Raw genomic sequence first — 25,514 nt, 5'->3', positions numbered from 1 at the left:
TTATTTTGGGGGACAGGGTAACCCAGCTTCAGCAGTCATCAGCTGTTTGTTAAACTCTACTTGTGACTTGGTGCTTCATAATTAGCTCATTCACATTCAGACCTGCTTATCATACAATTGAGATATTTTTATGCCATGTCACGACTCAAAATATGTCCTTTATGTTTTGCTTTGTGATTCAAGTTATGAAAATCCATGTGCAAATTAAAAGATGTGTAGAATCATGAAGATGAAGATCTCAAAATTTGATATAGTATCTACGTCTTTCTTGAGAGTAGTCTGTGGACTTGTGGTTAGAGAAGCAGCTTTGACTGTGAGGTCTCTGGTTCAATCCCATCTATGTCTGTGGCTGAGGTTGTTCGAGCAAGTGCATCTTGATTACAAGATCTCATTATTAATCCCAAATCTTGTAAATAAGAAACCATGATAGAATTTTCTTGAAGTCATGATCTTATAATTATTTATACTAATCCATTGAAGACACACAAGATTATTTCTGGCATATCACTCCGAGTGCTGACAGCTCTGAGCTTCTGAAGGGGCCTTGAAGGCGTCATGAATCTGGTCCAGCCCCTCGTTCAGATCAGATGTGTTCGGTCTCGGCAGTTGGCGAGAAGAAGAAGAAGAGGAGGAGGAGGAGGAGGGGGTGGAGGCGTAAAAATCACTTTAAAGGAGAGCGTTTTTTGTTGCGGATATGCTGGGAAAAATAAGTGTCAGGGTTGGACACCGACAGAAGTCCGCGACACTGTCTGATTTGTCAAATTTCAGAAAGGTTTAACGTTTTTTTTTTTTATTATAATTATTCATCCGCCAGGGAAGAAGAAGCGATGTAAAGTCGACGGTTTACCTCCCGGTCAGGTGAGTGGTGTGTGGAGACACTTGACGCTGACTTTATGGAGCGGTAGCGTTGTTAGCTGGCTCTCGGTTCTCGGTTCGGTAACGGCTAGTGTGTTTTTGTAGTTGTTGTGGTTGAAGCTAACGTGTAGTGGACGAGTAAAAAATGCGTTTGTTATTGTTTTGGTGTCTTTTCTCGTCACTCGCCGTCTCCTTCACTGTAGCTGCTCTCCGTTACAACAGCAGCCCCACTAGTTAACCCGTCCATTTGAGGGAACAGCGTTATTAAAAGAGGACAAAATGATGAATTTGTTGTCCCGGATTGTGAATGTTGTAATGGAAATGAAGAAACGCCCAATAACGGGTGACCAGAGAGGACTAGTACCTGACCCGTTAGCCTTTATAACGCGCCAACGTTTACAGTTTATTTGAAGACGGCCGTTAAGTCTGTCGGTCTCAACTGTAGTTAGTCTCGCTGTGATTTTATCAGTCTCATTATAACATTTTATTTTACTTCTACCGTCCTACACTAAGATCACTTTTAGTGCTTTAAGTTCTGTAAGGATTATATATTTTTAAGAGTTTTTCTCGCTTCTCAGGTCTTTTAAAGTGCAGACTGTGAAGTCACCAGTGGTTCAGAGGGGGCTATGGCCCCAGCCCTGACCAAAATCCTCAAAAATGGCCACGGAATCCACTTGTCTTCGCCCCCTGCCTCCACCACAGTAGACTCGGATGGGAGAGCCGCCATGTGCAGCATTGACCCCGGCGCGAGACCAGACGATGGTGACCTCCAGAAGATATGGTTGAACCTCTCCTCCTTTGGCTCTCTGGACTCCTGCCTCCCCTCGAGCCTCCTGGATTCCCCGGTCGCCAACCCCATGTTGTCGCCTTGCCTGCAGACGTCAGTGAGCCGGCGTGAGGCGGAGATGTCCCTCCCCAGCCCGGGCTCTCTCGTTAACCTCCTGTCCTCTAACAAAAGCCAGGCGGATTCCCATCAGGTGGCCTCTGTCTTCCCAGGTGTACTGGACATGTTTTTAGTCCCTGTTCCCGAGCACAAAAGCCAAGAGGCTTGTTTGCTGCATGGATATAGTGCTGCTCTTGAATGTGGGCCAGATGGTGGTGATGTGCATCACTCCTCTCTTACCCTTTCCAGTGTTTGTCCCTTGTATTCCCACGGGGAGATCCAGTTCCAGGGATACACTCCCTTACTTACACCTACACTGACACAGGAGAATGTAGCCGCAGAAAACTATCCTCCTCAAGCTTCGCTGGAGCCCTGCATTAACAGGGTGAATTTCCATCAGCTGGTATCCAAAGCCGCACTAGAAGAGGCTGCGAAGGAGCAGCTCTACAGGCAGGCAGAGCTTCAAGGCCGGGCTTGGAGGCTGCGAAGGAGACTGCAAGCTTTGCTCGGGGAGCACGCTTTGTGTCACTGCAGTCAGCAGCTGGAGGGACTGAAAAAGCACTGTCAACTTGGAAATGTGCCTCTGGACAGCGTGGACTCTATGCAACATGGAGTACTACCTTCACAAGTGGACAGAAACCCCCATTTTTCTTGGCCAGAGTCGTTGTCTTCCTACACAGAGGTCAGGGAATTCAGCCGCTCCAGCCAGATGGTGCTCAGAGGCCTGCAAGAGGCCTTGGACTCTGAGGCCACGGCCAGCAGCAGCTCGGATGAGGAGCCAGAGGAGATGATTCATGGCAAGACTTCACCCGTGTGAGTACCTAATGCGCAGCTGTATGCTTTTCCTTTACAATACAGGAATAGTACCAACTGAGTGACTGAGTGGGATGTATTGCTTGTTCAAAAACATCTTTTTCCATTTGTGGAACATGGAAGGGTTGGCTCGTTGGATTCAATTGCTAATGCTGAAGAAAAACAATTTCTCAAACTTTACTGTAGTCTCATTGCCAAACTATTTCTTGTCTTGGATTTCCAGACTGCACCCATGATCCCCAGTAAAAACATGGGCCTTGCTTTAATTCAGGGCTAGTAGAAAGTACGCAGAGGTAGGCTCTCACACAGCCAGTCAGCTCAGGACATTGGAAGCACTGAAAAGTGGTGCCAAGACGGTGTAAACTGAAAAAAAATCACTTTGACATTATAATAAGTGAGGCAGTAAATCATGCACATCTACAAACGAATGACACAAGAAACTCGGCATTTGTTTTTGGATGACTGCATGCGTTTTGGAAAGTAAGTCTCTGAGTTTTAGGTCCACTGTGCCCCAGCAGCGTTAGATGTTTTGCTTGGCCCTCGAGGCTGTTTACAGTGTGGTTTGGAGTTTTGTCCTCCCAACTGTGGAGGCTGTTATGACATATTTTTAACCGTGCGCACCAGCATACTTTTCTCTTTCCATGCTGCAGTCATAACAGATTCAGCTGATTAGTCAGCTCGCTTTTCCCCACTGCGTAAGAGACAAACACAGACTTTCCAGCAAACCATTTCTGTGACATCGCACCCCGTCGCCTCCTCATTTTGGTGAGAAACACTTTTAAAGTGAGTGTATGTTTGGGTGCCTGTGGTGTTGCTATATTTGAGTCCTTGTTTTTCTCTAATGGCCGTGTGTTGTCACATCCAGTGTTTACTACTTTCCAACATTATGACAATCATTATTTTTACATATATTTAAGTTAATATCTTTGGATTGGCCTGAATCTTGTATTCTTGTAATATGTTGCAGATATCCAAATTACTTAGCCTGGGTGTTCCCATACTGCTTTGCACGCGATTTCATTCTCGCTGCAAAAGCAGTCTGGAAACCATCGCCCATATTTTCTCCTGAGATAGGGAACCAATCACAGAACGGGGGGGGCAGCAAGACGATGACGACGTCTATGCGCGACACCGAAGCTTGTAGTGTGTTAATCCAACATGGCAGCGGACCTAACGTTACCGTTCGATGCAGCCTTAGACAGTGTTTTAAGTAGCTTAGAACGCAAGTTTATTTTAAAAAAAGAGCAACGTTTGGCGTTGAAAGACTTCATTGCCAAGAAGGATGTGTTTGCTCTGCTACCAACAGGCTTTGGCTATGAATCGCGCGCAAGGCAGCATGGGAATTACCAGGCGCATTTGATAGACATTCGTAGCGCCCAATAAACGGCTCTAGGCATTTGTAAAACCACGCCTCAAATACGAGAAAATAAACACGTAGTTTCCAGACCAGCATCTCATTGAGATGTGCAGTCGCGTCAGCCAGGCTACAAATTATTGGTAATGCTATAACACTACACAACCCTTTATAGAAAACTTAATTGGCTGCTTTGTTGTTTTATCAACCCATAATTTCCTCATCTGAGAGAACAATTTGTTTTGACATTTAATTATTTTTATTTTTTTCAACAATAATCTTTCTTTCTAATAGTAGATAGGACATAGAAATGTTGCGATGGCACCAAGAGAAAGACAGAAACAGGGATTTCCAGTCGTGGTCCTGAGCAGGAAATGGTCTGTACATCTATTTCAGACTGCTTGCCCACCAGAACATAAAAAAAAAAATATTATTATGGTAATGATCTCATTTATCTCAGACGTTTCTGAGAACAATATATTTGCCTGTGACCGTGACACATTTAGCCTGGGAACCAGACAAATCTGAGATCATGTTTCACTCACTTGGGTGGAATGTATCTGCCGCCCCTTCAAACAGATTTTCCACCCAGCCTTGCCCACGCTAGGCCTCTTACATCTGTTTACCTAATGCTACCGGTATCATATTTGTTCAGCAGAGCGCCATTGACACACTTCTGTTAAGAACTACGGCGTCAACGTCACTGGTTTTGAAGATCTGATTGATTTGTTGCTCTGTCCAAGTTGCATCAAGAGTCATTTTGATCTACACGGCTCCCCTTGCCATCAGTACAACTCAACCTTTCTTTTAGGGATTCTGTTGAAGTCATGGTTGCTGTTCATTTCTTCAATGAGGTATATTTCTTTGACCCTTCTGTTTGTTTCTTGTGATTTCCTGCAATAAACGAGGCAAAAATGTTTATTAGGTCTGAGAACAAGTTTGTTATGTGCGTTGTGTCTGTGTGTGTCCTTCTGTCATCTTGGGCAGTGTCAGTCTGTTCTTTGTTGTAGTATGTTCTCCTGTATGGAACAATTCTCCGTGCTTCATCAGTAAACCTTCCCCGGGGAGCTTTTATGGCGGGTTCCTTTTCAAAGAGGATGTGTCCCAGCTGGGCAGGGAACCGGTCGTTGCTCCTCTTTAGAAAATGTGGAAACAGTTGGCCTTTAACGTTCTGACCATGAACTTGTAAATCGATGGCATGCTTTGGCTTTTAAATCCACATGTCCGTAGTGATGTGACAGCAGTCCTTTACACTTCCAGCTGTTGCTCATTTTCTGTTTCTGTTTGTTTAAATATGCTGTATGGGAGTATGTGTGGACGTATAAAAGCAGGACACACCCAGAAACCCCAATTCCTCTTGCACAAGCCAAGAAACCCAAATAGGGGATTTTGTAAACCCAGAACTATTCGCTAGAGCTGGACGTTTATTCAGCCAGGATTTGCCAGTAAAACATCTTACAGTCTCACTGTGGCGGCTAGCCACTGAGTTACTAACCCCTATGTTTTATTCAGCAACGCCAATATCAGCATGATAAATATGTATGACATTATATGGTATGTGAACATGCACACTAACAGAGCAGCCGTTCTCCTTCTGTCCTTGCCTCCTTTCTCGGCTAATGCTTGGCAAATATTCCTGGAATTTTCTCATTATGCAGTTGGAAAGAGCCGCAGGGCAGCCAGGTCTGGTCATTGTCTGTGGTGGAAAGAGAGTGCCTACTGCTTAACTAACAGAGATTATCTGAGGGTTGAGTGAAACTGCTGAAAAGCAGTCATTAACCAATTTTTGGCTCCACTCTTGGCTGTAAACTCAGTGGAATTGTGTTTAGGCAGGCAAGCAGAATTTGAGGTATTTGATTAAACAGGCTAATGGTAAAATAACTGCCTCATGATATCAAAGGCTTTTGTAAAGGACACTGTGTGTAGCTGCTTGCTGACTAGCCTAACCTTTCCCTCTCCCGCATCACAGTGTTTGAAGTAGAGGAGTCCCTCAATGTCCCAGCCAAGGTCCAAGAGCAGTGCCATAGCAACTATTGCCCTGCTGAAGTCAGCCAAACACACACAAAGAAGATAAATGCTAACTGAACAGGCTAGTGCCATGGAAACATACTATAGAAACAGACTACACAAATCAGCTGTGTTTTATTCTGTGGTCTAGATAGGCTTTAGCAAACCCCTCCCCTCCAAAATTGAGTAGGATGCTAAACAATGCTCATGCTACATGGCGACATTGCTGTGTGTAATAGGTCATACGTTGACAAAGCTACAATGCAATGCTGGAATGACTCTTCTATGCCAACCTCTTCCTGCGCTTCCAGTTGTCAATGTTTGATTGTATTCATTGTAGTACAGCATTAGAGTTCTCTTCCTATGAGGCTGGATCAGCGTCTCAAGCCTCAGACATGGATGAATATAATATATGTCTTCCTGCACCCTGTCCCTTCTGCCAGCAACAGCAGGAATGAGAAGCAGTGGCTAGAAGAGCGGGCGGAGGTCAGCAGCCGATGGAGCTGGTTGCAGCTGCGTCTAGCCGAGCTGGAAGGGAGGATACAACAACTGGTAGAGCTCCACAAGCACATACGCTCTACCAAGGTATGATAAAAGTTGTTTATAGCCAACCTAACACAGGGTAGTTGTCATATACCCCTTTTCCACCAAGACAACGAGGGCCAGTTTGGTCCTGGTGCTTAATCTCACACCAGTTCTTTGCGTTTTGAATGCCAAACAACCAGGTGTTCGGACCATAGACCGTATACATATGGACAACGTCTCGCCACTTCCTTGCATTGGAAAGCAAGGGAATATGGGCCGCGGCATCTTGCGACTTTAGAGACAGAGACTGCGCAGTGCGGTCCGAGAGCGGAGCAACGCGGAGCCGTGATATTGTTGACCCGCCCTCACTTCCCCAAGACTCACTCACGTTTTCATTGGATTAATACTGCGCTCTGCTCTACCTCCACCTGTTACAAGGAAATGTTGGATTATACACTGTACTTGTTTTTAAAAAAAAATTTTTAGGACCCCATAGGACTCTCACGGTCTTATGGGGCTGCTTCATGGAGTGGTTGGCATGGCAACTGGTAGTCACTGTTATGTCTCATCCTGTTTCTAAAGCATAAAATAACTACCTAAAAGGAAACTTATCCAAACAAAAATGACACTTGAACATGCATCAACATTATATTAACTACCTAAAATGACGGAAACCTTCCCTGATAAATAAAATATTCTTCGTGTATTTTAGTGTTTTGTTTTGGCACAAGTCTCATCCACTGACATGGAGGAGGTGGAGCTTATGGCCTATACAGCATCTAGTCACCAGGGGAAGCTCTACTTGCTATGGCTTCACTTTTGAGGAGCAGTTCCACCGTCCATCTTTATACTGTCTATGGTTAGGACCATCATTGCCATCAAGACCAAATAAAAAGTTATGACTCCCATTTTCACAATGTGAAATGGATAAGACAAACTGTCTCCTTGCAATTTGGTCACTGACAGAAGTTTTGAACAAGATAGATGGAGCTTGAGTAATAAAACTGGTATTTGAACATTGGACTGGAAAGTAAAGATGCATACAGACATATACAGTGATTTGCGGTATACAGGGTCTCTTTAGTGGCTCTCTAGCCTGTGGAAAAGCAAACTGGCTCTTTGGAGCTTCACCTCCTGCAGAAGCTCTGAACCAGTCTCAGCACCGTCATCGCACACATATCACGTTGGTGGAAAGGAGGTAATAATGTGCAAGCTGATTGACTGACAGACACTGGTCAAGTCTTGATAAATCCTCTCCTCTCTGTTTTGTTAAGAGAAAATCACTAATATTGTCAGCCATTCTGTGCTTTCTTACCAAAGCAAATGAACAGCCCTTCAGTATTTGCCAAACTTGTTGTAAAAACCATAATGCACTATTGCACATCGCAGTTCAACTAAGCATTTTTACCGCTATTGGGCATATATATACACAAATACAATCTTACAGCATCTTTCATGGATTACCAGTGAATAAATAAATAAATAATTATGAACTGAAAAATACAGAATGTAGTAGATAAAGCGTTAACCTGTGTTATCTCTGTGTCTTTTTAAGGGTGGCGTGGTACTTGCAGACTCCCAGCCACTGACTGACAGGCAGATTCAGCAGAGGCTGCTGAGGGAAATGGCAGGCTTATCCTGCACGGCCTCGGATGCTGACACCGAACCCTGCAGCCCCACGCGCCTTCTCAACAACATAGAGAGACAGGTAGGAAGGACTAGCACACACACCTCTAATACCAGGTGTGAGTTTGACATCGAGAGGATTAGTAATGTATCATTTTATACACTGTGTCTGGAGATTATCCTTTTCTACCTCATCTCTCCTTTCAGTGTGGTTTGTAGAAAAGCGCAGGAGGGTGCCTATCTGCAATGTCATATTCCAGTATTAGGCTTAGAGGATTAAAATAATCAATTACACGATGCCGACTCTTTGACCTGTGTGTTATTATGCTAAATTAGAGGCTGCAGGTGGTATGAATTAATTCCTGCTGCTTTAGTGGTATATAATTAAGTTATGCAAAAAGAGTTTACACATGTTCCAAAGCTTGAGATAGCAGCTGGGAATTGCCGAATGTATTAGTGCCGTTAAAAGTTGTACTTAGACCTACATGTGAATCTGATCACTATATTGATAGACAGATCACAATAGAGCATTTTATGGTTCCATGGAGGAGTGTGTGACACTCTTCTGTGAATGGTAGTGCGTCAGTGTAGCTAGCTACTGTATGTAATTACAGACTTGCTGACTTGCACATAAAAGGCGCTGTGACTGTCACACCCATAGTGGCCATTAGTTCCTGACAGGATGCTGATGGGTTCACACGTCTGTGGATCACCCACAAACATGGATTTAAGGAAGATGGATTGTCGCGTAATCTCACACATCCATCTGCCTTGTAAAATAAGTACCCGGACTTTAATGTGTGGACAATTGTGTTTGCTGAGCAGATTTAGTCTTTGAGTGTCCTTTGTCTTCCTGTTGGTATGAAATTTCGATATGAGATACGAATTGGTGAACGCTAAAATCAGATCTAAGTCGGTAACCTCGATGAGAAGTTGGAGCCTGCTGCATGCAGCTCTTCGTCTAACAGCTCACTGTGGGTTTCTCCTTCTTGGTCCATTACTCCCTGCAACATGTATTAAACTGATCCACTTTCAAAAAAATTCTAGAATAACCATTACCTAATTTTGTTGATGCACTTTTGCACTAAGCCCACAGACAGAAGACACTGAGTTTCTAGTGTCTACCACCAATGAAATGCTTTAACTGGCAATGGAAGGAAATGGTCAGTTTGTATTAGCAGCAAACTCACTTTAAGCCACTTTACACAAATGTTTTCTTCAATGCTGTATTGGGCAAATATTCATGCTTAGTAGCATGAATGACTGTAAAAGAAAGCTGAACAGAATACTTTGACGTGTGCTGTCCCTGTTTCTTTGGAAGGTTTTCTCACTTAGTACCCTCTTTTCTCTGTACACTGACTGTATTCCACAGTTAATCTTTGTGATATCTATTTTTACAGAGTGCCCAGCTCAGCCAGTTTGTCAACAGTCTGGTGACTCCCCTGAGCTTTTCGCCGCTCTCCAAAAAACCTCAGTCCTGGAAAGGCAGGAGAGCTCTCACAAGGTAGAGAACACACACTGTGAGAGCATGTGCCATCTACGTACAAAATGGTGTTGTTCATGAGTTGCACTTAGGACACTAGTGTTACTGCCACTTTGTCAGAAACAGTTAATTTTCTTGGTGGAAATTTGACTCTTTGGGACTCCTCATACTAGATTAAATGAATTACTGTTTGTACTGTCTACATAAGCTTGCACACATGCACTTTATGCTCAGTCCCTTGTGTTGCACTCCATGGTCCTGGAGAATCGTCCGCTTATCTCAGTATATATGGTTGAAATGACAATAAATAAAAACCCCTTTGAAATATGCATTCAAGGATAAATGAGGAAATTTTAGATTTTTGTCTGTTGTCTCATTAGTTCTAGGCTATAGGCCATATTGTGAAATCATGTCCCTTCTTACAATATATATACCAGTAATACAGCCTGCTTCTCTTCATCTTCTCTGACTTGAATAATCCCTTCATGTCTTCCCTTCCTGCTGCCTTTTTAACTCCCTCCATGTGGCTGTGAAGATAAAAGCCACATAACAAATGAAAGGCATTCTGATTGTTTATTCATGTACAGTAACAAGAGGGTATAAGTAGGCTCCGTGTGTTTGTGGTTGTTATTGGTGAATAAGATCTGAGAGAGCAACACTTCAAAAATCTTGCTCCAAAAGCCCAGATGTTTCGTGATCTTTTTCCTGCAGTGAGAGAGGTGATGATGTTTTTCTGCCTGGGTGCTCTAAAAGAGGAAGACTTGGGACCAGAAGGCTCTTCAAAGCTGATATGTCATGCGTGTGTGCCCGTACCCGACCCCTGATCACCTACCACAAGCCCAGACTCTTCGCTTTCAACTCCTACAACCCTGGCAGTTCACTGGTAGGCCATAATTAGGCTTCTTCTTCTTTCTCCTAGTGCTGTAAGTCCAGCCATCTACTTGCTACATGTAACTGTCAGAGCGCACATGAATAATCATCTCTAAATATGAGCAGATAATGACCTGGACAAATTTCTCAATATTTGTCATCAAATAAAGCAAGAGCATCACCTTCAACAACGTTAATCTGTATCCAAAGATGCTATGTCTTCTTTAATTGAATTATTCACTGATTGTTGTGAAATGTAGCTTCAAAGCCGTTGCTCTCATTCAGGCTTCAGCTCACTAAAATAGTTCCCCAAATTAAGTAGGAATTAATGTTCAAAGCTAGCCTCCTGCTTTTAATTAAAACATAATATCTTTTGGACTTATTTCAAATAATCAAGTGGATGGTGTTATTTTAAAGCTTTAGCCTGCGGGCCCTTACTGCATAAGTTGTGGTGGTGTGTATAGTCCTGCCAAATAGAATGACTGTTTATTGACTGATACTGCACTGATATAATTTATATTTTTATTGAACAGAATCTTAATTAGAAATGTATTTATCATATGGTTTGTACAGCACTGTGGACTCCATTGCGTGTAATGTGCTCAGTACGTCTCTCATGATTATCACATCTGTGTGTTATGTTATTATATACAGTATCTGTCTATACAGTATGTGTATATAAAGAATATTGGCTGATACATTTCGTTATATCTTAAAATTAGTATAGCATCAGCCCCAAATATCCAGTATTGGTCGGGCTCTTGTCAAGTGGTTGGAAAAACCCTGCTTAGCTTCACAATATTATCCATAATTCAGTTAAAAGTTTTAGTGCACATGTACATATTCACCATTTTTAAATACTGACAAACCCCTTTGGATGCCAAACAGCAGATTATTATTAGGGTACTTGCTGAGCGTTGCTAATTTGGAAGACATAGAACCCAGTGCAATCATAGCCACTATAATAAGCAGCACTGAGCCACCATCATTGTAAAATTGCCAAATTACAAAAAAGTCTTTAACAGCCTAATTACTTTAATCAGTGTGCACCAACAGAGAATAGCTCCTTAAACCCTTATGACTCATACTCAAGGGAAAGCAAAGTTAAAACTTTGTAAAGAAATTTGTGCATACTGATTGTATTCGGTTGTTAATAAGTTTATCTCGGTCTTGTGTCCTTGTTCCTGTTTAGGACTCAGGAAAGCCCACGTCCACCTTCTCCTCTTCTCTCTCGTCATCTTCCTGTTCTTGTTGCTCTTCTTGTAATCCTGTAGTCCTCTGTTCGGACCGTGACTGCAGCTCCAGTAGATCCCTGTCCTCCAGCAACCCAAGCTCCACATCTCACCCCATGTCCTCTCTTTCATTTGGTAGGAGAGACATAGCTATGTAACAGAATGAAAAGGCTTTATGTGGATTTTATTTGGCAAGTGTTACCAAGCTGGTTTAACTATAACTGTTCACTTAACTAATAATAGACTGTATGCACATGTAGTTCTTAAAAGATTGTGTCTTGCCCTTGATTTACCATTGAGCAATGTGCAAGTCTTAGATATCTGACACAGTTGTATTCTTTTGATTACATACTAATGGTTGTGTCTTCTCTTCCTAGGCACTCCTATGTGCCATCACTTTCAGAGGGTCTTGGCCAGAGAAGAATGGTTCCAAAGACCTTTAGTTATCAACACCCAGCTGTCTAGTCCATTGAACTACAGAAGACGCAGCTCCACGCCACTGCACAATGGTAATGTACTAGCACTGATTACATGCTGTGTCATTTTCCATGATGCTTGCTTCTCTACTGCCTCACATTGTTCATACAAGTCAACATTACTGGCAGCAGAAACTTTCACATTGTGATAATTACAGCTATTTAGCTACTTAGTTATTTTCGTATTTCTCATTATTAATAAAATACTATGAACATGTTTAATGTCAGTTATTGGTGTTTACTTTTTACCATGCAACTGTATTGTTAGACCTTACACACATGAAAAAAATAAGTTTTCAGTCGATGCAAATTGCAGATCATTGCTCAACTGGTGTCGCTAAATTTAAGCGCTATATTTAAATAATGATTTATTTATAACTGATAATTCTAATATTCATAATAGTCAAGATTGCACATTCAGGACATGCAGACAAGCTATAGTTTGGGGATCTGATAAAAAAAAAAATAATAATAAGAAGAAAAAGAAACAGGCCCCCAGATGGGTACATTTTAACATTTTGCGATGACGACTCTGACAACTATGAAGCCCCTAAAGTGCATCAACGATGCTCCGCAGCCCTCTGACAGATTTCTCTAGTTTCGACTGGGGGAATAGCCCATTTATGTCTTTGCCTAGAGATTGCCACTGATAACAGTAAAGTGCCAGTTTATCTTATTTAGACAAGCCCCCTCTTTGCTTGTAGTCAGTGAAGAGAAACAATAACTGCGTAAAATGGTGTCTTTAAAGTCAGCTACTGCGTCTGCTTGTTATTTCCCTGTGGACAATCGTAACTGGTTCCTAGCATGTCAGATATCCCACTGGATCTCTATGAGGTTTCCAATTGAGCAGTAAATGAGAAATCAAACCACCTGACATTTCATTTCATCATGTCAGTACATGCCTTTGTATATTAGTCTGCAGCTAATGAAAGATAATTTACCCCTACATTTACATACCTGTGGTTTCTGGGGTTTAACTGGATATTGGTCACGTGGTTGTGCTAAAACGTAAACAAGTGAATCAAATGAACCAGTAATTAGCTGATTATAGAATAGGGAAGGGTTCAAGTCTGCTTTTTCATTTTTATGTTAGAGAGAGCGTAAAAGACAAGACGCAAAGGAGACTGATTGAAACTGGAAGAAGATGTCACTCACCCTGCTCTCTGTCGATTTTGTGCCGGCTTGAATTAACTTATTCTGCTTTGTCAATAGTGGAAGAAGATGGGCTGTCAAGTAAACGTCACGTAAAATAATAGCCTGACATACGAAACAGACTTCTTATTATAGCTGGGTGTAACTCGAACAGAATGAGATGACGCAAACTGTCAAACAGGACATGGACGGAAAATACGGGGAAATGAAATCGAGAATAATAACTATGACGTAATCATGAAATGTAATTTATTGCTAACTACGATAGCTGTCATACGGTGTAAAAATAGAGAGCACACGCATTACAACACATACATTGTACAATATTATTGACATAAAAGGCAGGTTCCAGGCATCAATCCATTCATTTATGTCTTGTTCTTTTATAATTTACATCTTTCCTTTTCTCCTGTGGAAATGTGAGTTACTCTTCAATGGGAAAAAAAATTTAATTACCTAAAACACTCACATTTGACATTTTCACATTATGCTGGCTCGCTATCTGCACAGTGATTGCTTAAAATAGATGTGATGTTGAGATTATAAAAGTAAGAGACAAATAGTAAGATAATTGGTTAAGATTCAGTTACGAATGGTTAAGGATTGTGTTTTTCGCATTTGTGGAACAGTTTAAACTCCCTGTTTATTTCCTCTTAAGTCAGTTTGTATGTTTGCCTGTGTGTCATTACAGGTAAAAAACACAAGCAACTTCCCAGGCAACATAAAAGCAGAGTTATGGACCTGTCACCAATCAGGTCGTCAGGGTCTGCTCGGGGTCAACACAGCAGAGCCAGTCAGAGGAAAAGGAAGAGAAGACACATCCATGGACTGATGGAGGGTGTGTATAAGTACATGTTCACACTGCGTTACTGGTAACAGTAAATCAGTATGTGACCACATGGCAACAGTGAAATGTGCAAGGCTCTGGAAAGAGAGAAGAGGAAAGATTGATAAGTATAAACATGATGAGATGTTTCTCCACTCATGCAAGTAGGTTCTTCAGTTTTAAATGACTGGTAGGGAGCTTAGGTTTCTATTAGGAATATCTGTGGGTGGCGCACACTTCAAACTCACGTGAAATTACTAGTGAAACATCTTCAAGGAAACTCGTTAAGTCCAGTTGCTTTTGTTTTAGCTTTTTATTTGTTTATTGTTTTATTTTTTGTTTTTTTAATATACCATGATCTGGATGATTGAGAATCTTCACATACACACGGATTCTGAAGGTTGACTTTGAGGGTGCTGCTGATTGAGAAAATGATCAACCTCTACCAAAATATTACATTACCTACTTAAGTGTCTGAGTTAGGGTTCAACTTATAAGTAGGATTAGGGCTGGTTGAAGTTCTTGTTTAACAGAAGGTCAGGGGAAAGTTGAGACTGTAAACTCTGTATAATTATTGACTCTTTGTTTAACTTCTGGTTTATATCTTCAGATTAATAGCTGACTATTTGTATTACACTCACCAATATAACACTTGTGTTATTCAAGGTCTTGTTTAACCCTTAAAGACAGAGAGCACGCTTCTCCCTTTAGAACCCATTCAAAGACCAGACTGGTAGCCTTCTCCACTCTGCAGCTATCTTAGTAACGCCCCCAGGAAATAATTTCAGGCTAACAAGGGTTATATTTCTGCTACGCTTGTGCCAGGTTTCGTGACACCAACTTCCTTTACTGCTAAACCCAGAGTGTCTTAAATATCTGACTCATCCCACTAGACCACCTGAATAAATTCCATTATAATTCTTGTTATGAATACAGTAAGCCAAGAAAAATGATAAGTACTTGCTATTCAAGGTGTGAATAGTAAGTCTGTGTGGGTTCTCTCCGGGTACTCCGGCTTCCTCCCACCGTCCAAAGACATGCTCATTAGGTTAACTGGTGATTCTAAATTGGCTGTAGGTGTGAATGTGAGTGTGAATGGTTGTCTGTCTCTCTGTGTTAGCCCTGCGATAGACTGGTGTATCCCGCCACTCGCACGATAAAAGCTGGGATAGGCTCCAGCAGACCCCACGACCCTTCACAGGACAATCGGTTACAGAAGATGAATGAATGAATGAATGAATGATTCTTTGAATGAATTGTATCTTGTTTTCGAGTTTTTTTTTTTTTCAAAGCACCTTAAGTTTTTCATGGATTATTGTACAGTTTCATCCACAACTAGTCTGATATACTGTACGTATGTGTGTGTTTGTGTACTGTTTACCCAGATGAGGAGCATGGCGTGTACCAGCTCTGTGACCTAGAAGACAGTTCAGATGATGTTCTGGAGGAGAACTGCACACGTGTCTCACGCAAGCAGGTCTCACAGGTGACATATTCACAAAATGTATGTTTTTCTATATATGCTAATTGAAAATATGTACTGGAATAAATGTGTTTGTGCACAAATTATCCCTTTTTTGTTTTTACATGAAATTATATTTATATTTTATCATTAGATCTTTGCATGAGACATGAGGATCCACTTTGCACGTTTAGTTATGAAATGTTGAGTCAGCTGTCACAAGAGCTGAACGCCATCAAGTATATCAGTTTTTCGACTGAAGCTTAGTTCTCGATTATTAATATAACTTCACAGAGTTAAGTGATGGGCAGAATATAAACCGTTCAGCCACAACATTAATACCACTGACAGGAGAACTAAATAACAGTGACCATCTTAACCATTCAGTGTTCAGCTGGGAAACTTTTGGACCTGGCATTTGTGTATGTTAGACACCTAGACCAGACCAGGCACCCCCACCCCGTAGCAATGAGACTCCTTGATGGCATGAAGAACAGCACAAAGTGTTGACCTGGTCTCCAAATTCACTAGATCCCAAACTGATCAAGTATCTGTGGGATGCACTGGAACAATCCTGATCCACAGAGGCCCCTCCCCTCAACCCATAGGACCCAAAGGCCCCCACTAACAACATTCTGTTGCTAGACACCACAGGACACCCTCAGAAGATCCATGAATCAGAACTGTGTTGGAGGCACAAGGGACATCCTACATAGTATTAGGCAGGTAGTCATAATGTTATGCCTGATCAGTGTAGATTCACATGCAGATGAAAAAAATTGTCTACAGGCATGGCATCCTGACTTTGTAGTATAGCTATGGGTCATTGGTGAACTGCACCTACTTCAAGTTATGTTTCCTTCCAGAGCTTTGTTCGCAAACGCCAGGGAGAGAGTGTGTACAACATCAACAACATTGTCATCCCAGTGTCACTGGCAAAAGTGGAAAAGCCGCAGTACAAGGATATCTTAACTCCCAGGTATGGACCATAATGGCCCCCGTTGGAGTTCTGTATTAGGGTTCATGCTGTAAGTCTGGCCATTCTTTGAAAACTAATGACCAGACTTACAGCACATGGAGTTTGCAGTTAATGTTACCCTCCTTATTACTCCCAATGTTTTGTATCTGATTTGTAATAATTTGCCTATGAATAGATAGTCGTGTCCTCATGATAATGATAACGAATTAAGTCTATCTTTCTTGCAGTTGGAGGGTAGTTGACCCTCTGTCTCTGATGGAGGTGGAGGCAGAGAAGGAGGAGGACACTGAGGAGGGACAGGTGATGTCTTGTTCCTATGGACGTGAGAAGTTTATAGTCTTTTGTGAATAAAGTATTTTTTTTTTTTCATCCCTCCGTTTGTGTTGTGTGTAGGTTGAGGATCTCGGTGATGAATTCTTCGCTCGGAGGCACCTGGCTTTGGAGCAGAGAGAGAAATTACGCTGGTCATCCTGGGGGAAGAGAAAATGCTGCAGGCGTCGTACAAGGTGGGGACACACACACACACAGGCTCACAAAATATAGTAATGAAAACGGCTTTACTTTTCATCAGATGACACCAGCGCAAAATCTCAGTATTTTACCAGGAAATGATAACAAAGGTGCTTGTGAGAAAAGGATTAAACTTGAATGCTGAATCTGCAGTGCAGCTGTTGAGGAATTGTTTTGTTCATCTTTATGCAAACGTAGCTTGTGTGAAGGTGGAATGTTAAGAACTTGTCTCATGGAGTTTCATGGGGTATGCTTGTTTTTTTTGTTGTTTTTTTTCCCACTCCAGATCTGGCAGCAGGCTATCAGGCAATGGGGGCGGGATGTACACATCAGGAGAGGAGAGCTCTGCGGAGTGGAGTTGTGCTCAGTTGGATACTGATGAACAGCCGAGGGCAGAGGAGCGGCTGGTAAGATCAAAAGCACCACAGTTGAAACTTCAAATCAAGCAAGGTAAACTGAGAATATTACAGAAAGCTGAACCGAGTGACAGAGGACGGGAGGACACTCGCATGAGTCATACACCCCAATTTTCTGTTGGTTTTGATTCCATTTAATACAGTGTTTCCCTTCTGCCACCATTCAGTCTGAATATTGATTTTATGATCTGTAGTTTTTCTATTTTTCTTTTATTCCTTAAGTGTGGTACATCCCCATAAAATCCAAGAGTCAGGGCTGACTTTTATTCCTCCTATGAGAGTAACAAAAACACTGTCAACATTTGTGTGTTGTGCATGCCTGCAGTCTACAGTGCCCTATCTTCCTTTGTTGGTCCCAGAGGAAAGTGACATCAGTAGTAATCCATGTTTATTTTCACCACTGATGATTTAGTTTTTTTAAGATTGAAATCCTGAACAATGACTTTCTTTCTTATTTGGTGCTCAGCGAAAAGGATTTTGGGATGAATCTGAGGATTCATCTTCGTTGCTACAATTACTCCACCCCTAGGCTCTGGTTCTGAAATAATTGCTTGATGACCTAAGACGCATTGCTACAGATATGCCAGGGCGAAACTGTCACCAAATACACCAGATTGCATGTCTAGTATAGCCTGGAAGCCAGTTCCACCCGCCACAAAAGGGGCACTGCTAATTATGCTCTGGCAAAAATCTGCCAGGCCAATCAAAAAGTTTGCATGGGCTTTATGTGGAGATGCACAGAAGAATAACAGCTACGTAGTAATTCATCTGAGCGCCATGGAGTGAATTAGTTAACAGCAAAATGGCTTAGATACACTATATTACCAAAAGTATTCGCTCACCTGCCTTTACTCATTCTATGAACTGAAGTGCCATCCCATTCCTAACTCATAGAATTCAATATGATGTCGGTCCACCTTTTGCAGCTATTACAGCTTCAACTCTTCTGGGAAGACTGTCCACAAGGTTGAGGAGAGTGTTTATAGGAATTTTTGACCATTCTTCCAAAAGCGCATTGGTGAGGTCACACACTGATGTTGGTCGAGAAGGCCTGGCTCTCAGTCTCCGCTCTAATTCATCCCAAAGGTGTTCTATCGGGTTCAGGTCAGGACTCTGTGCAGGCCAGTCAAGTTCATCCACACCAGACTCTGTCATCCACGTCTTTATGGACCTTGCTTTGTGCACTGGTGCACAGTCATGTTGGAAGAGGAAGGGGCCCGCTCCAAACTGTTCCCACAAGGTTGGGAGCATGGAATTGTCCAAAATGTTTTGGTATCCTGAAGCATTCAATGTTCCTTTCACTGGAACTAAGGGGCCAAGCCCAGCTCCTGAAAAACAACCCCATACCATAATTCCTCCTCCACCAAATTTCACAGTTGGCACAATGCAATCTGAAATGTACCGTTCTCCTGGCAACCTCCAAACCCAGACTCGTCCATCAGATTGCCAGATGGAAAAGCGTGATTCATCACTCCAGAGAACGCGTCTCCACTGCTCTAGAGGCCAGTGGCGGCGTGCTTTACACCATTGCATCCGACGCCTTGCATTGCACTTGGTGATGTGTGGCTTGGCTGCAGCTGCTCGGCCATGGAAACCCATTCCATGAAGCTCTCTGCGTACTGTACTTGGGCTAATCTGAAGGTCACATGAAGTTTGTAGCTCTGTAGCAATTGACTGTGCAGAAAGTCGGCGACCTCTTTGCACTATGCGCTTCAGCATCCGCTGACCCCTCTCCGTCACTTTACGTGGCCTACCACTTCGTGGCTGAGTTGCTGTTTTTCCCAAACGCTTCCATTTTGTTATAATAGAGCTGACAGTTGACTGTGGAATATTTAGGAGCGAGGAAATTTCACGACTGGATTTGTTGCACAAGTGGCATCCTATGACAGTTCCACGCTGGAATTCACTGAGCTCCTGAGAGCGGCCCATTCTTTCACAAATGTCTTGTTTCACAGTCTGCATGCCTGAGTGCTTGAATTTATACACCTGGGGCCAGGCCAAGTGATTAGAACACCTGATTCTGATCATTTGAATGGGTGAGCGAATACTTTTGGTAATATAGTGTAGGTTGTAGGACTATCCAATTGCATGCAGAGGGCTTTTCTTTCTGTATCATTTGAAACACACCCCATAATGAAATCCAAATGTCCTGTTACCGTGTCCTGTTTAAAGAATACACTGAGAACCACATTTCCTATCGATATAGATTTTCACTACAACCACTAACACTACTCTAAGCATATTTTCTGTAGCATTCCTCTCACAGATAAAGCAGTGTTATTTGTCCCGCCAGCAGAAAGGAAGAATATAAAGCTGCAAAAATTGGTTCAGGACTAACCCACACTGATGGGTTCTCAAGAGCCTACACATACTCGTCTCCACTCTTGTTTCATCTGATGATGGTCTGATTGCGGTGCTCTCTACCACTCTGCTTTGATTGGAGAAGGAATGAGCTGCTACTAAACCAGACTTTCCTAATCAACCTTCTCAGCATCACAAATGATGTCCCCTACTCGCTTTGCACTCCACCTACCATGCAAACCACAATTAATGCACAATATTTGGTATTTAAACATCATTTGAACCATGCCCAGAAACGGTACAACTATCAGTCTAAGTTCAAGGAAGGGACAGTTTTATTTTACAGTTGAGTTTCATATTCTTTCTGTACCCCTCACAGGAAAGTCATGCATATAGTATTCTCGTAAAAAAAAACAAGAACAAAAAAAACAAAAAAAAAACAGGCATGGCTGTCAAATAATGTACTCTCTGTCCTCCTGCAGCCTCAGACTCCCTGGGTGACACGAGTGTTTCCTTTGGATGAGGACGAGGAAGTTGCTCTTCTCTCTGATGAACTTGAAAAAGCCCCATCAGGGTTGACAGAGTGTAGCTCAGCCTCCTCCACATCAAAGAACTCCAACTCCCAGCTTTCCCCGGTTCAGTCACCTTGTGCTACCCTGCCATCTCATGGACAAAGCAAGAATGGCACACCCAAGGCCCAATGGCAGCTGAGTTAGCAGTGCCTTCCTTTTTACATGTAAGTTGTGAATTAATTTGGTATTTACTGGTATTTTTTATTTTTTTTGGTTCTCAACTAATTCTTAATTTCTTCAGTTGGCACATTTTGTATTTAAAATTTTCTAATTACTTGTCCCTGTAGTTTATAAATCAATTTAATTAATCATCTCACATATTCGAAATCATTTTTAGCACTGAATTGATTTGGATTAGACAAGTCATTCTTCATCCAGTCATTCATTAATTTTTATTATGAAGACTAATTTAATCTTTTTTGTAGTAATAAGTCATTTAGGAAGTTGAGTCACTAAATAAGAATAGACTCTAAATCAAGCATTGATAGCCAACATGTAGGTTTATTCTTAGCCATTACTTAATGTTTTCAGTATCTTACATTTATCATTTAAATTCTTTGTTTCAGATATCATCACATCAGGGACCACGAGCAGAAAGTGTGCCCCTGGGAACCTTAAGTGGGATACCTTTTACATTCCACTATATATATTGATTTGATGTGATTAGATCAATACTTTTTAAGCAAAAGTGATTATTTAGTAAATATTGTGCCACAGTAGTTTTTGACTTCTGTAGCTCATGCTACAATTTCAGGTTTTAATGTAAAAGAGGTACTGTATGTAAAGTAATATATATAAATATATACCAGCAACTCCACCGTAGTGTCGGGTTTGTATACTGTTTGTAGTTGTCACATGCTATTTATTTCCACCGTTGTTTTAGAACGTCTATATAAAATTTTTTAGTAGATATATGTATTTGTGCAAATTTTGTTTACATGTGATTTACATGTGATACTTGCTTTCATATCTTCTTTTTGTTACATATTTTATATGAAAAACATATAAATGTTAGTAAATGTATACATTAGTAAACATGGTGGGTGTCATGATTTATGCATTTATTTACTTTTCAGCTTTCTCCAGCCTGATTCAAAAGGCTATCAGCAAAGGGTTTATTGGTAGCACAGTGGCAGAGCATGAGTGGGAAGCCATTGAGGGATCACAGCGTTGTTGCTGCACCAGTGACTCCTTCTGGTGGGTTTCGTGTGGTGCTTGGAAGGGGGTGAACAAATAGCCACATGCATCATGGTCTCCCTGTAAATGCGCATCTTTTGTGCTGAAAATGAGCAGATCAAATCGGTTTGGTAAAAACATTAACTTGCAGGTTGTTATTGCCTGTTGCTGATGGAGGACACAAGGAGTGTGATGAAAGTATTTCTAGAGGATCTGCAAGAAATGTATAAATAAAATTATGAGGTATTAGAATTACAATGCATATGCATAATTAGAACCCAACTTGTTTAGAAAATGTTTAATTAAAATTGTGTGCATTACTTCAACTTGTTAGCTGACACTAAATACTAAAAAAATGGACCATCAGATAAAACTAAGTGAAAGGTTTTTACTTCAGTAAAGTGATGGAGGATGTCTTCAACTCGTACCAAGCCTACTAATTTAAGATGTGATCTATAAAAGCTAATCGTGGATGGACAAACTGCTGTGAGGTCATTTAAGTGATTTGAATGATTAACGTTTATGGAGGTCACAGCTTTTTAAAACCACAGCCTGTGAGTGAAACAGCTTGTACTTTGATCCCATATGCATAACCGCCTCTTATAATATCCTTCACAGCTACCAGGAGGCCTAATGGGCAGCTGGCGGCCAAGGTCGTCCCTCTCATCTACTTGTATGTATGTCAGTTGCTTTATGCCAGAGGTTGGTACTAGGAGTCCAGAATTAGAAATGGCATTCAGATTATAACCGATAGAATCCAGGAGTTTTCCATTTACATTGCTTCAGATGTCTACTGAAGTAAATCTTTGAATTCATTCTTAAACAAGACCAGGTCTATGGTTCTTTGCATATTTAATAGAAAAGCATGAGCACTCTGCCAGCAAGGGAACAGGTGGATTCTCCCCCCTCCTCCTTCTGCTGCAAAAAGCTGGAAACCATGAAGGTCACTCCCACTCAGTCCCAGCCTAGCTCCTCTCCAAGGCCTCATCTCTCCATGAGAAGTGACGGAGAGCCAACAGTCTCACCTCTGTAGCCACATCTGTCTGTTTCTCCAGATTGCCTGATCCTGACAGCTACAGGTAAAAAATTAGCTTGATGGGGCTCCGTGACAGCCATTTAGCTTCTTAGAAGACAGCACAAGTCAATAAAGAGTAGATACATCAATGTGTAGGTGGATGTGTGGATATCTAGCAGCATTTGATTTACCTGAAATAAGAAGGTGCAGTTTTGCCACATGGTTACCTCACATAGTTGTAACTGCAGTATTTGTCCTCCTGGGGGTGCCCTTACACCAAAACAATATCTTGGAAACAACACACCATTGTACAGTATGTAGACAGTATTATGTAAAAAAAGTGAAGCTAATCTAATGCTATTGCTTAGATGATTTCATCATGTTAAAGTTATTTTCTGTAGGAAATATAGTCTCATTGGATTGTTCACTAATTGGCACATTTGGGACTATTTTTTCTTTGTAAAAAGTAGTTCCAATGAAGACCCTGCGGGGTCTAGTGGATTATCAAGAGTAATTGGGACATCCTGTCTGATAAGACTTTTGCATTCTAAGCTTCGAGCACTATACGCAGGTATGTAACATTATCTGTCTTAGTTTGGTTTGTGGTTTAAAGCCTTTCGTTCTAACATGTCAGTGTAGTGGTTGTCTTCTTTGTTGGTGTGTGCTTGTGAGGTGGCATTGGGAACTGTGGTGCTTAAGTGTCATCATGGGCAACCACTCTCATCCTCTCTATGTCGAGGTGAGGCAACTCAGGAGCAAGTCCAACCACAGACTCACACATCCACAAACCTCGAAGCACCAAGGAGGCCGTTTCTTGTCGACAGCCATCAGGTTGCATAACAGCACACCCTGTAGCTACCTCTACCCCTACCTGGATGTGACATGAAAATATACACCACTTGCTGTCTTCTGCCTCATCAGTGAAATATCTCTCTCTCTATCTATACAAGCTATATAATCCCATTACACATGTACGGTTTATACAGTACACTTTTATCTTTTTGACTAGCCTTTCCACATTCTTTGCCCATCTTACCATAGTTACTGTATATTCATATTTATTGTATTCCACGTGGTCATTTCCACTGTTGTATTTTCTTTTGTGTCTTTTTATAATGTTGCTGTGTCACCCTGAATTTCTTATACCGCGCCAAATTTTCCAAAATGGGTCCCAAATTTTCCAAAATGAGTGCAGTAAAATGTCATGTTCTGTATATTACATAGCCAGGGCAGTTGAGCTAGCATCCTACTGCATTGATAGCTTACTGTCAGCAGCTTTAAGACCGTTTCAGTCCTTACCATTGTTTGAAAATACTACAATAAAATATTAGCTACTTTGCAGCAGCTGCTATTTTCTTAAACCAAACTATAAGGATGGCATAGCATAGCATAGCAAACTTGTAACTCTGTTCCAGAAAAGCAAACTATTACTTTTATGGTCAAATATTAGATCACTATCCACCAAGACTTCCTGGTTTACCGTTAATGGCACATTGCAACATTTAATTGGTTTTACAGAAAGTTGGATCAGACTACAGCCAATGACCCTGCTTCTGTGGTGAGTAATAATTAAGTTTTATTTTTAAAACAATTAGCGTTTTACCTTTGCCTTTGCACTGTATGTATGTTTTACACTTGTACGCTGAACTGAAATGCGCCGACATAATCCTTGTCAATCTAAAATTTGCGCGAAAGTGTCAACCATCTTAAGACCGTAATGACTACTTGAAACGCAAGCGCGATCTGTTCGCCGGACTAGCACAGTCATTACGGTAACTGCCCGCTGCGGAGCCTGTGTGTCTGACAGACCGGGAGTTCCACTGGAAGACACTGCGCCGAACAGGTAAAGAATTTACTCTTCTTTATTTCTGAATCCGCCAGGTAACGCAACCAGAAAAATCAACAATGGAAACGAATTAATGAATTGCATGTGATTCTGGCGGTCAGATGTAGTCTTTGCACCCCGGCACTGAATGACAATTGCAGTAAGCAGTATTGATGAGGTGCCGCTCTCTGTGTGGATGGAGAAAGGACGCATTGTTCGTGTACAGGGGAAGTGGGTCTGGGTTCTTATGGTCTCATGGGACGTGGTGTCGACCAGGTTTTGGACGAGCACTGTTGCGGAATCGGCCTGATATGAAATCGCGACTGAGCAACAGATCTAGAAATCTGTGACACGACTAAAGCCCCGCTGATTGACCTAATTGCCTGATCTGTTATTGGTCCAATTACGCACTTGCTTTGTGGACGGCTAGGACGAATAATGTCTGCAATGTGCTACTTAAAGGCATTACCTACTGCGATGACTGCGGGAACTTGCCTTGCTGCGGTGCCTGTGCATGGCTATTTTGGACTGTAGTGGTCCTGTAACACATAACGGACAGCTATAACATTAGGTACCTATGGAAAAGAAAAAAAAAAAAAAAAACCAATAAGATGAAGGCCTTGTGGAAATATCCTAGTCATGTAGTGTGTCTGATGAGAGAGAGAGAAGGGGTGGGGGGTGCAAATACTGGTGCTGAGTCATATTGGCGGGTCCATCTCTGATTGATCACACACATTAAATCCCAGTAGGAGCACGATTGTTATTGTCATCATTACCACTGCATTGAAATAATTCAGCAGACCTCATTCCATTATTATTATTATTTTTTAAATCAAGTGTGAAAGCCCACTGCATTAAGACCTGATCTCTGTATTGAACCCCTGCTCAATCATAAACCCAGCACAGCAAACGCAGCTAAATAAGCCAGGGCTGTTACACCTCAGAGATCCCTCCCTTCATACTGAACAGCTATTAAAGCAGCCCATACGTGATAGATGTCTTACACAGTGCATGTAAGCGTCGGTTTTGTCTTCTGCGCATGCAAGGGATGGTTATTGATTTCCCTCTGTCGACTCCGCTCGCCACAGTGTGCGTGCACATACATTTAAATGCCCGATGCATTCAGGATGAGTCTGGCATTCATTGAGGAGTACAC

General features: G+C 41.8%; 1 protein-coding gene across 3 annotated transcripts; it reads left to right on the top strand.

The window, feature by feature from the left end:
- Positions 1-634: 634 nt before the first annotated feature.
- Positions 635-21,509, top strand: kansl1l (KAT8 regulatory NSL complex subunit 1-like). 3 transcript variants are annotated; one of them, XM_084544996.1, is made up of 16 exons: positions 635-858; positions 1,434-2,551; positions 6,356-6,497; positions 7,993-8,145; positions 9,464-9,567; positions 10,300-10,429; positions 11,609-11,783; positions 12,026-12,157; positions 13,968-14,114; positions 15,488-15,606; positions 16,431-16,543; positions 16,771-16,843; positions 16,937-17,049; positions 17,340-17,460; positions 20,253-20,506; positions 20,909-21,509. In XM_084544996.1, exons 2-15 carry the CDS (start codon positions 1,482-1,484, stop codon positions 20,484-20,486), a joined length of 2,826 nt encoding a protein of 941 aa, XP_084401122.1. In that variant the 5' UTR covers positions 635-858; positions 1,434-1,481; the 3' UTR covers positions 20,487-20,506; positions 20,909-21,509. The 3 variants fall into 3 exon arrangements, with proteins under 3 accessions (XP_084401122.1, XP_084401121.1, XP_084401120.1); XM_084544995.1 differs by having other exon boundaries at positions 10,258-10,429; positions 15,488-15,588; XM_084544994.1 differs by having other exon boundaries at positions 10,258-10,429.
- Positions 21,510-25,514: the final 4,005 nt, after the last annotated feature.

The sequence above is a fragment of the Chelon labrosus genome (genome assembly GCF_963514085.1).
Source record: "Chelon labrosus genome assembly, chromosome: 5".
NCBI classification, from domain to species: Eukaryota; Metazoa; Chordata; class Actinopteri; order Mugiliformes; family Mugilidae; genus Chelon; species Chelon labrosus.
Note: the sequence above shows the minus strand (reverse complement) of the source record. Positions and strands in the feature narration are given on the sequence as shown.

Bases quoted from the DNA above. Each gene is read 5' to 3' on its own strand.
- kansl1l (XM_084544994.1), top strand. From the start codon at position 1,482: ATGGCCCCAGCCCTGACCAAAATCCTCAAAAATGGCCACGGAATCCAC. The intron at 8,146-9,463 runs GTAGGAAGGACT...CTATTTTTACAG, and splicing joins TCAACAACATAGAGAGACAG to AGTGCCCAGCTCAGCCAGTT. The intron at 15,607-16,430 runs GTATGTTTTTCT...GTTTCCTTCCAG, and splicing joins AGGTGACATATTCACAAAAT to AGCTTTGTTCGCAAACGCCA.